At 43.9% G+C, this 11,489-nt stretch overlaps 1 protein-coding gene across 4 annotated transcripts in view; it reads left to right on the top strand.

The window, feature by feature from the left end:
- Window positions 1-11,396, top strand: part of LOC106564452 (zinc finger protein GLIS2) — a 36,830-nt gene extending 25,434 nt beyond the window's left edge. For 3 of the 4 annotated variants that reach the window (XM_045691012.1, XM_045691011.1, XM_045691010.1), the window contains 6 exons: window positions 1,498-1,671; window positions 2,620-2,807; window positions 3,962-4,147; window positions 4,581-4,714; window positions 6,917-7,035; window positions 8,007-11,396. In XM_045691012.1, coding sequence (XP_045546968.1) covers window positions 1,503-1,671; window positions 2,620-2,807; window positions 3,962-4,147; window positions 4,581-4,714; window positions 6,917-7,035; window positions 8,007-8,734 — 1,524 coding nt within the window. In that variant the 5' untranslated portion in view covers window positions 1,498-1,502 and the 3' untranslated portion in view covers window positions 8,735-11,396. Of the gene's footprint in view, window positions 1-1,497; window positions 1,672-1,807; window positions 2,504-2,619; window positions 2,808-3,961; window positions 4,148-4,580; window positions 4,715-6,916; window positions 7,036-8,006 lie in introns of those variants that run through there. The other variant, XM_014130556.2, reaches the window with a different exon arrangement.
- Window positions 11,397-11,489: the final 93 nt, after the last annotated feature.

Genomic DNA, 11,489 nt, shown 5'->3' with positions numbered 1-11,489 from the left:
TACCATAATATTTAGCTATAGGATTACCATACCATAATACTTAGCTATATGATTACCATACCATACCATAATATTTAGCTATAGGATTACCATACCATAATACTTAGCTATATGATTACCATACCATACCATAATATTTAGCTATAGGATTACCATACCATAATACTTAGCTATATGATTACCATACCATACCATAATATTTAGCTATAGGATTACCATACCATAATACTTAGCTATATGATTACCATACCATACCATAATATTTAGCTATAGGATTACCATACCATAATATTTAGCTATAGGATTACCATACCATAATACTTAGCTATATGATTACCATACCATACCATAATACGTAGATATATGATTACCATACCATAATACTTAGATATATGATTACCATACCATACCATAATACGTAAATATATGATTACCATACCATGCTATAATATTTAGCTATATGATAACCATACCATACCATAATATTTAGCTATATGATTACCATACCATAATACGTAGATATATGATTACCATACCATAATACTTAGATATATGATTACCATACCATAATATGTAGATATATGATTACCATACCATAATACTTAGATATATGATTACCATACCATACCATAATACGTAGATATATGATTACCATACCATGCTATAATATTTAGCTATATGATAACCATACCATACCATAATATTTAGCTATATGATTACCATACCATAATACTTAGCAATAGGATAGGATAACCATATCATACCATAATACTTAGCTGTAGGATAACCATACCATACCATAATACTTAGCTGTAGGATAACCATACCATAATACTTAGCTGTAGGATAACCATACCATACCATAATACTTAGCTGTAGGATAACCATACCATACCATAATCCTTAGCTGTAGGATAGGATAACCATACCATACCATAATACTTAGCTATAGGATTACCATACCATAATATTTATCTATATGATTACCATACCATAATATTTAGCTATAGGATTACTATACCATAATACTTAGCTATAGGATAGGATTACCATACCATACCATAATATTTAGCTATAGGATTACTATACCATAATACTTAGCTATAGGATAGGATTACCATACCATACCATAATATTTAGCTATAGGATTACTATACTATCCACTCCATTCAGATCTACAGAATTACAGAAATGGGGCTATTGGGATTTATTTGAAGTTGGATAAAATATAGAAAAATTGACCCAAGAGTTGTTGCTGATCAGCTGATCTGACTGGGGAGTAGTTAAAGGAAAGACCAGAGTTGTTCCTGATCAGCTAATCTGACTGGGGAGTAGTTAAAGGAAAGACCAGAGTTGTTCCTAGTCATGTCAGATGGTTAGAAAAACTCCTGTCCTGCTAGTGGAAATGTGATTGTTTGTTATTCTTTGATTGGTCATGGCCTTCACTAACGAGCATTATGATTGTCCCTTCTCTGCTGGTGGGTGGGAATACTATAGTTGCCATGGTGTCATTGGACGAGCCTCTGGACCTGAAGCTTCCACAGGCCAATGGGAGGGTCAGGTTGGGAAAGAGGGCGTGTTCGGCCTCCATCTGCGCCCCCCTCAGTGCCACACGACAACGTCTGCTACGTAACCTACCGATGACCTACCCCTCACCACCTCCCTCTCCAGGTAAACACTCTCTCTCTCTCTCTTTCTCTGTCTCTCTCTCTCTTTCTCTGTCTCTCTCTCTCTCTCTGTCTCTCTCTCTCTCTCACACACACAAATCCCTCTATTCATTTCTCTCTCTCTCACACACACACACACACACACACACAAATCCCTCTATTAATTTCTTGTTGTCTTAGAGGCCAGTGAGTCCATGGGTGTGTCCCAAGTGGCACCGTATTCCCTTTACAGTGCACTTGGCCCATATGGCTCTGGTTAAAAGTAGTACACTATGTAGGGAAAGGTACCATTTGGGACATGAACCACGTCTCAAATCAATATCATGCTCCTCTCATTACCCGCTGTTGTATACACTTTAAATGTTGTTATGGAGTGTGAGTGTGTCATTATGGACAGCAGAGTGGCACTGCAGACTGCAGCTGCGCTAACCAATGACAGCCTCGCTAACCAACGATAGCCTCGCTAACCAATGACAGCCTCGCTAACCAACGATAGCCTCGCTAACCAACGATAGCCTCGCTAACCAATGACAGCCTCGCTAACCAACGATAGCCTCGCTAACCAATGACAGCCTCGCTAACCAACGATAGCCTCGCTAACAATGACAGCCTCGCTAACCAACGATAGCCTCGCTAACCAACGACAGCCTCGCTAACCAATGACAGCCTCGCTAACCAACGATAGCCTCGCTAACAATGACAGCCTCGCTAACCAACGATAGCCTCGCTAACCAACGACAGCCTCGCTAACCAATGACAGCCTCGCTAACCAACGATAGCCTCGCTAACCAACGATAGCCTCGCTAACCAACGACAGCCACGCTAACCAAAGCTATGTAAGTGGTGTCAGTCTGTGTGTCTTTGTGAGAGACAGAGAGAGAGAGAGTGTGTGTGCTGCTCATATGTACTATACATGGCTCTCGTGTGACCTCACCCCAACTCCCCCCACCAGGTACCCCCCTGTACCACCAGGAGAGGGCAGGTTCCTGCACCCCCCCTGCCATGGACCTGAGTCTCTCCCCCACCTTCCGACACGCACACTCCCCCTCCTCCCGCCATGCACCCTCCCCCTCTGCCTCCCCCTCCTCACCCCTGGACTACCCACCCAGCTGCAGCCCAGCCACACCCATCTACTCCAGGGTAAGTCAGCGTGTTTGCGTGCCACGGGAGGTTGGTGGAACCTTCATTAGGGAGGACGGGCTCATGGTAATGACTGGAGCGCAGTAAGTGGAATGGTATGAAATACATCAAACATGTGGTTTCCATGTGTTTGATGCCAATCCATGAACTCCTTTCCAGACATTATTATGAGCCGTCCTCCCCTCAGCAGTCTCCACTGGTGCATGAGTGTGACAGGGAGGAAGAAGTTGCCCCTAGCTACAGATCTAGGATCTGCTTATACAACTCCTCCCAAGCATAACATAGTCAGGGGAATAATGCAAAACTGATCTTAGGTCAGTATGTGTAGGGGCAACTTGATCCTACTCTGAGTCAAACCAATGTGCAATGATGGGTGGGGTGACAGCCGGGTGAGCCTGTATGTAATAAACTTGGGCCTGTATTCACAAAGCCACTCAGAGTAGGAGACTCTAACTTATTCATTATGATTTAAAAGGCAGAATTGATCCTAGATGAACACTCCTACACTGAGAAGCTTTGTGAATACGGCCCGTGGTGTGAGAAACATTTCAAACAATTTCATGATGACAGTTTTACTTAACACAGAACTATTTTGTGTCTGAAGGGAAAAAAAATATTTAGTAAGAGAGAAGAGAGTTCTCTCTATAGAGCTTCTTAGTATAGAGGTTCATTTTAGGGAGTGTGAGTGTGAATGCGTGTGTGTGTCTACGTGTGGCAGGCAGTCTGGTCAGAATGTGGGATAGTTGATTAGTGAATACACTCCACACATAGTGGACAGAAGTGAATTAAATCTGTAGTGAATCTAATTTGCCAGCATGCTGTCTGCACAAAGTCATACTGTGGTTCTCACTTAAATCAGATTTAAAACAGGACTGGAGGGGTAACAGATGGACAGACACACAGACACACACACAGACAGACAGACAGACAGACAGACAGGTAGAGATAAAGGCGGACAGACAGACAGACACACACACAGACACACAGACAGACTGACTGACAGGTAGAGATAAAGGCGGGCAGACAGACAGACAGACAGACAGACAGACAGAGGGACTGTGCCCTCAGTTGACACACTCTCATCATCATTCTCCCCTCTCACTCCTTCCTCCCACTTCTCTCTCTCCCTCTCTCTCTCTCTCTCTCTCTCTCAGGAAGCAGCTCTCCCTCGTTACCTGGAAGGCGGTGCTTCTCCGCAGGGCTTCCAGATCTTCCTGCCAATCGGGACCACAGGGGGCGGGTTCAACCTGCCCTCCTCCATGTTCATTGGTCAACCCGGGGAGAAGCGGGCGTCACCCGATCCCTCATCGGACGAGCAGCTGGCCTGCCGTTGGATGAAGGTATGCGATTGACAGGTGGACAGGAGAGGGGGTGTGTGTGTGGACGGGATAGAGTACCCTGGGGTGCATTCAGAATCGTAACGTTGCAAAACTCTTCACAACAGTTTACTGTTTATACCTGTATTTGCTTTGTAGTCACACACTCATAATGTTCCCGACAAATGTACATCCATCCATCGATTCATAACACATTACTATCTGAATTGCACTGCGATAACTGTCAGCATGTACTTCAAATGTGTGGAAGTATGAGTATGACTTTTTCATATACAGCATATATCATATGCTCAGCTCCAGTTCACTTACCTGAAATGCTCTAGTCTAAATGGACTCTTTCCCATTTCTCCCTCTCGCTCTCTCGCTCTCTCTCTCGCTCTCTCTCCTTCCCTTTCTCTCTCTATCCCTCATCCCTCCCTCTCTCTCTGCTCTTTAGTGCCACCTGCTGTTTGACTCATTACAGGACCTGGTGGATCACATCAATGACTACCATGTCAAACCTGAAAAGGATTCTGGGTACTGCTGCCACTGGGAGGGCTGTGCCCGCAACGGGAGGGGATTTAACGCCAGGTAGGAGAGGCTTATTCTTCAGCGTGTAGGTATGAGGGTCTCTGATCTTCAGATATGAAGGTGCCCCTAATCAGATTTAAAAGTGTATAAAAAGAAAATCTGACTCTTGTTTAACAAATTACTATAAATACATACGCTGAGTGTACCAAACATTAGGAACACCTGCTCTTTCCATGATAGACTGACTAGGTGAATCCAAGTGAAAGCTATGATCCCTTATTGATGTCACTTGTTAAATCCACTTCAATCAGTGAAGATGAAGGGGAGGAGACAGGTTAAATACGGATTTTTAAGCCTTGAGACATGGATTGTGTATGTGTGACATTCAGAGAGTGAATGGGCAAGACAAAATATTTAAGTGCCTTTGAACGGGGTATGGTAGTAGGTGCCAGGCGCACCAGTTTGAGTGCGTCAAGAACTGCAACGCTGCTGGTATTTTCACGCTCAACAGTTTCCCGTGTGTATCAAGAATGGTCCACCAACCAAAGGAAATTCAGTCAACTTGACACAACTGTGGGAAGCATTGGAGTCAACATGGGCCAGCATCCCTGTGGAATGCTTTTGACACCTTGCAGAGTCCATGCCCTGACGAATTGAGGCTGTTCTGAGGGCAAAATAAAAGGGTGGGGGTGTGCAACTCAATATTAAGAAGGTGTTCTTAACCTCTTGGGGCTATGTGGGACGCTAGCGTGCCACCCGTGGTGCACCCTATCAACAGCAGGTGCATTTCAAGAGCGGCAAATTTGAAACCAAATAAATGTCAAAATTCAAATTTTTCAAACATACAACTATCTTACACCCTTTGAAAGATAAACATCTCCTTAATCTAACCATGTTGTTCGATTTAAAAAAGGTTTTACGGCGAAAGCATAAAGTTAGATTATGTTAGGAGAGTACATTGACAATAGCTGTGTGTAATGTTTTGTCAATTCAAAGACAGGCGTCACCAAAACCATAAAACCAGCTAAAATGATGCACTAACCTTTGACAATCTCCATCAGATGACACTCCTAGGACATTATGTTAGACAATGCATGCATTTTTAGTTCTATCAAGTTCATATTTATATCCAAAAACAGCGTTTTACTATGGCGTTGATGTTCAGGAAATCGTTTCCCTTCAATAACCGGCAGTCAAGTCAGCACCACAAATTAAATAATTACAATTAGAAAACATTGGTAAAATATTATATCGTCATTTAAAGAATTATAGATTTACATCTCTTGAACGCAATCGACTTGCCAGATTTAAAAATAACCTTACTGGGAAATCACACTTTGCAATAATCTGAGCACTGCACCCAGAAAAATACGCTTTGCGATACAGACAAACGGCCATGTTGGAGAGATCTAAAATCGAAAATACTATGTAAATAATCCATTACCTTTGATTCTCTTCATCAGATGTCACTTCCAGGAATCCCAGGTCCATAACGAATGTAGTTTTGTTCAAAAAAGCTCATCATTTATGTCCAAAAAGCTCCGTGTTGTTAGCACATGATCTAAGCCCGCAGGACTTCACTTCATGAACGAGGGGAAAAAATATATTTACGTTCGTTCAAACATGTCAAACGTTGTATAGCATAAATCATTAGTGCCTTTTTTAACCAGAACATGAATAATATTCAAGGTGGACAAATGCATTCTCTTTTAAAACGTATTGGAACGAGGGTACCCAACATGACCTCGCGCGCCAGAGTCTAATCGGCCATCACCGTTCCAAGGCTCTTGTTCGGTCAGATCTCATAGTAGAAGACTCAAAACACTTTGTAAAGGCTGGTGACATCTAGTGGAAGCAATAGGAAGTGCCAAAACATTAATCAGCCCCTGTGTGTTTCAATGGCATAGGCTTAAAGGTAATTCAACACATCAGGTATCCACTTCCTGTCAGAAAATGTCTCAGGGTTTTGCCTGCCAAATGAGTTCTGTTATACTCACAGACACCATTCAAACAGTTTTAGAAACTTTAGGGTGTTTTCTATCCATATATAATAAGTATATGCATATTCTAGTTACTGGGTAGGATTAGTAACCAGATTAAATCGGGTACGTTTTTTTTATCCAGCCGTGAAAATACTGCCCCCTAGCCCCAACAGGTTAATGTTTTGTACACTCAAGTGTATATTCACCACTTATATATGTGTGTAAAGCTTTGTTCACTCTGTGTGTGTGTGTGTGTGTGTGTGTGTGTGTGTTCCCCCAGGTACAAGATGTTGATCCACATCAGGACTCACACCAATGAGAAGCCTCACCACTGTCCCACCTGCAACAAGAGCTTTTCTCGCCTGGAGAACCTCAAGATACACACACGCTCACACACAGGTCAGTACACACACACACACAGGTCAGTACACACACACACAGGTCAGTACACACACACACACAGGTCAGTACACACACACACAGGTCAGTACACACACACACACACAGGTCAGTAAACAGTACACACACACACAGGTCAGTACACACACACACACACACAGGTCAGTACACACACACAGGTCAGTACACACACACACACACAGGTCAGTACACACGCTCACACACAGGTCGTACACACACACACAGGTCAGTACACACACACACACAGGTCAGTACACACACACACACACACAGGTCAGTACACACACACACACACAGGTCAGTACACACACACACAGGTCAGTACACACACACACACACACAGGTCAGTACACACACACAGGTCAGTACACACACACACACAGGTCAGTACACACTCACACACACACACACACACACAGGTCAGTACACACACACACACACACACACACACACACACAGGCAGTACACACACACAGGTCAGTACACACACACACACAGGTCAGTACACACACACACACACACACACACACACACACACACACACACACACACACACACACACACACACACACACACACACACACACACACAGGTCAGTTTGATTATTTTTGCTAAAGAACAGCTGTTTATTTCCCCTCTAAAGGGTGTCTCACGGGGTTAGGAAACCGCGGGGGTAAGAGTCCGCTGTGCTGTTATGTCTCTTTGTCAGAACCTCTCAGTGTTTTTTTATTGTGGTTGTGGGGTACTTCGGGTCAGATTAAAGGCATGCGTACATGTTGCACACCCACAGGCATATAATCTTTAATGCATGCATACCGTCATTCAAAGATGCCTTTCTGGCATACCTGTTCAAGAAGAAATGCTGACACCATATGCATTCCACATTCTGAAGATCTGTCAGTTGACAAGAAATTTCACACCCATCCTTCTCTCCTCTATCCCTCTCCCAGGAGAGAAGCCGTACATCTGTCCGTACGAGGGCTGCAGCAAGCGCTACTCCAACTCCAGCGACCGCTTCAAGCACACGCGCACCCACTACGTCGACAAGCCATACTACTGCAAGATGGCTGGCTGCCTTAAACGCTACACCGACCCCAGCTCCCTCCGCAAACACATCAAGGCCCACGGACACTTCGTCGCGACCCAGGAACAGGCCTCCTCGGCCGGGCTCGGGGTGTTCCTCAAAGGGGGTGGTCTCCACGGAGGTAACGGTGGAGGGGTCTCCGAGATGGGCTATGTCGGCGGGGCCCATATTATCATCCCAGGAGGGGCTGCCGTGGCTTCTCTCCTAGGGGGCCACCATCTAGGGGCCTCGCTGCCGCTCTCGGCCATGTGTGGCCCCCTGGATCTCAGCGGACTAGGTCACCCTGGAGCCTCCTTGTTCTCACTAGGTAGGGGAGGTGGGGGATTGGGTTGGTGTGATTCCTCCCTGCTCCCCTTCGGACTCTCGACTGCATCCGTGTTTGGGTTGGCTTCCATGGGTCTGGGGCGTCTAGGGAGAGGGGAGAGCAGGAGGGAGGGGGAGGAGGAGGACGGGTGTGAAGAGGAGAGGGAGGATGAGGTATTGAATTTGTCTGCGGGAGGGTACGGAGGGACAGCGGCGGGGCGTGACCTCCCCTCCTGGGTGGTGATTCAATCCCCTGGGGCGCTGGTGCTCAAACCAGCCGTTGTCAGCTAGGGCCAGGGTGTGTGTGTGCTCAGCTTGGGACACGTGCTCACACACCTGTTGCTACGATCAAGGGACAGGGTGTGTGTGTACGTTTCTGTGTGTGTGTTTGTGCCTAAACGATGCCTCGGAGCTGAAAGTTGGTGTGTGTGTGTGTGGAGGGGGGAGGGTTAAGTGCTTTACAAAAGCTACCGTGGGGGTGAAAGGTAATTCTCCTTTTCAGACATTTAAACACAAAACAGTAACAGCAGGCTGAAGAAAACAACAAGAAAACATCCCTAATTGACATTCCCAATTGATTTGTGTGGCAACGCAGTTGGATTTATGTAATCACCATTATGATGTAAAGAAGAAGCAGCTGTTATTGAGAGAATTGGGGTAATATGCTCTTGTATGTTTTGTTAGTCATCATTTGTATGCAGCACAGACCCTATCTATGGACTATAACTGATAACAGCTACTGTTCGTCTGGATAGTCACTATAACAGTGGGTTTTATATCAGTGGCTTTACCTATTATGGCCACCAGGGGAAGGTAGAGAGCCAGGTAAATTCTGTCTAATCTTTGTAGCCTCACATCAGAACTGAATTGTTCTGTGTGGAAGTTGTCTGTAGCCACAGATCTTGGGTCAGCTTACCATCCTTAACCATTAGAAAATGCAAAACTGACCTTAGATCAGTGTCTAGGGCCAACTTTATTCTCCTTCCTCCCCCTCTACTCAGTCTGTAGACTCACAACAACAAACAGCCTTTAAAATCCCCTGTAGGGGATAGGCTCCCAAGGTTACAAGATAGTCAGTGGAAATCTGTGGTACACACTACAGAGCAAACACAGTCTTGTTGAAGCATGTTGGATGTAAAACTACATTCTACATGCGTCTATGGGGTGGATTCTAACTTCCACTTTAGTCAAACATTGATGACAATGGGAGACTAAGTTTAAATGTAACTGGAAGTTTAGGATTCGCCTTTGTTTTTTAACGTTTTTTACACAGGCAGGGTTAGGGGTAGCCTTCACTCATGTTACCCAGTTACCCTGGGGTCCTCTGAGCTAAGAATGTGGTATTTAGTTCCATTTGTCATTTGACTGCCACCTGCATAGTTGTAAGGTTGGTTGCCAGGGCGACAGAGGTGTGGTTTGGCTAAGAAAGGCTATGATATTTCACTGACAATGACCCACACCCTCCTCTCCCCTCAACCAACCTACTTGACCTGCAGTGGCTTCGCACACCTAGGCTACATCTGAAATGACACCCTATCCCCTGTATAGTATTCCCTAAAAGGTAAAAGGGAATAGGGTGCCATTTCAGTCGCACATCTCATGTTTTATGACTGACGATCAAATTTAATGATGTTGAATGAATTAAGTTTAAAATAACCTATATCTTGTATGTTTTTCCCCCACAAATGGATCAAATCTCGTGAGGTCCCAACAGCAAACAGCCTTTAAAATCTTCTGTAGGGAATAGGCTCCTGAAGTTACAAGGTAATAAGTGGGAAAGTTTGTATAGGTATGACATCTCTGTGTCTTTTCATCACTTCTGCAAACAAGTAAAACAAGTTTCTTTTGTCCTTCTGGTTAAGACGAGACGTTTCTGTTGAATGTTGAAGTTGTTCCTCTCTCTACCGCAACTAACAACAACTATCTTATTTCGCCACTTGGTGACAATGAGTGTGTCCCAAATGGCACCCTGTTCCCTATGTAGTGTGCTACTTTTGACCAGAGCCCTGGGAACAGGTTTCCATCTGGGGTGCATACAAAGACAAGGATCCTATATCAGGATCTACAAACCCGACGATGACGCATTAACCCTTTGTGCGACAGACATTTCTCAATACAGCCGACAAACCTCATAAAAGTATTATTTGCTCATAGCTTATCCAACCCAAGGTAGGGGATTGTTATTTGATCTGCACACCTTACCTGGCATCCAGTATTATTGGCCAAGTTAGGAATTTCTATTTGATCTAGGTTTTATTGATTAAATAAGTAGACCCAATGTAAACAGAAGTGTGTACATAACTGTGTAGTACTTGTAATAGCTTCATTATTTGTATTTATTCACAGACAAATCACACAAAATAATACTTTGTCGTTGTTGTAAGTAGAATGTAACAATGTGCAACTCCACCATGCCAGTTGAATTTAAATGTAGTTACAAACCAGGAACTGTAAGGTTGATTGGAGAAACACGAGACTTCAGGTTCCCATATTGAGGTAACACAGAAAGTACAAATAGGACAGAGGTGAATTTACATATGAAGTCTACACATGCGCAAAGGGTTAACGTTAGACTATGGTCTACTTATTGCAGGCCAGCATCTGATATCATTTCTTATCCTCGTTTGCACATTAAGATTTTCAATTATTATTCTGTATTTTTTTATGTTTCCAAGTGCCTTGTATGTATGTATGTATCATAAGTGAAATATACCGAAAATACACACAGCACATTCAATGAAATACAGGTACATGTAATGCAAATGTATAAATATAGGTATTTTTTCCAAAAGGTCAACGCTTTACATGACTGACTGTTTAAAGAGTTGACAAAAGGTGTGATTGGTGACATCATAGCTTTGTGTGCTTTCAGTTTTTTTTACGAGGACTGTTAAACAGAAAATGTCATTAATGACGTTGACGTGACGTCAATAAACAAAGATTAACAAATTAAGTGGCATTGTTGTGTCACCTGTGTGTGTGTGTGTGTGTGTGTGTGTGTGTGTGTGTGTGTGTGTGTGTGTGTTTAGGCCTACTGTCTGCAATC

This window comes from Salmo salar, chromosome ssa12 (assembly GCF_905237065.1).
Source record: "Salmo salar chromosome ssa12, Ssal_v3.1, whole genome shotgun sequence".
NCBI lineage: Eukaryota > Metazoa > Chordata > Actinopteri > Salmoniformes > Salmonidae > Salmo > Salmo salar.
Note: the sequence above shows the minus strand (reverse complement) of the source record. Positions and strands in the feature narration are given on the sequence as shown.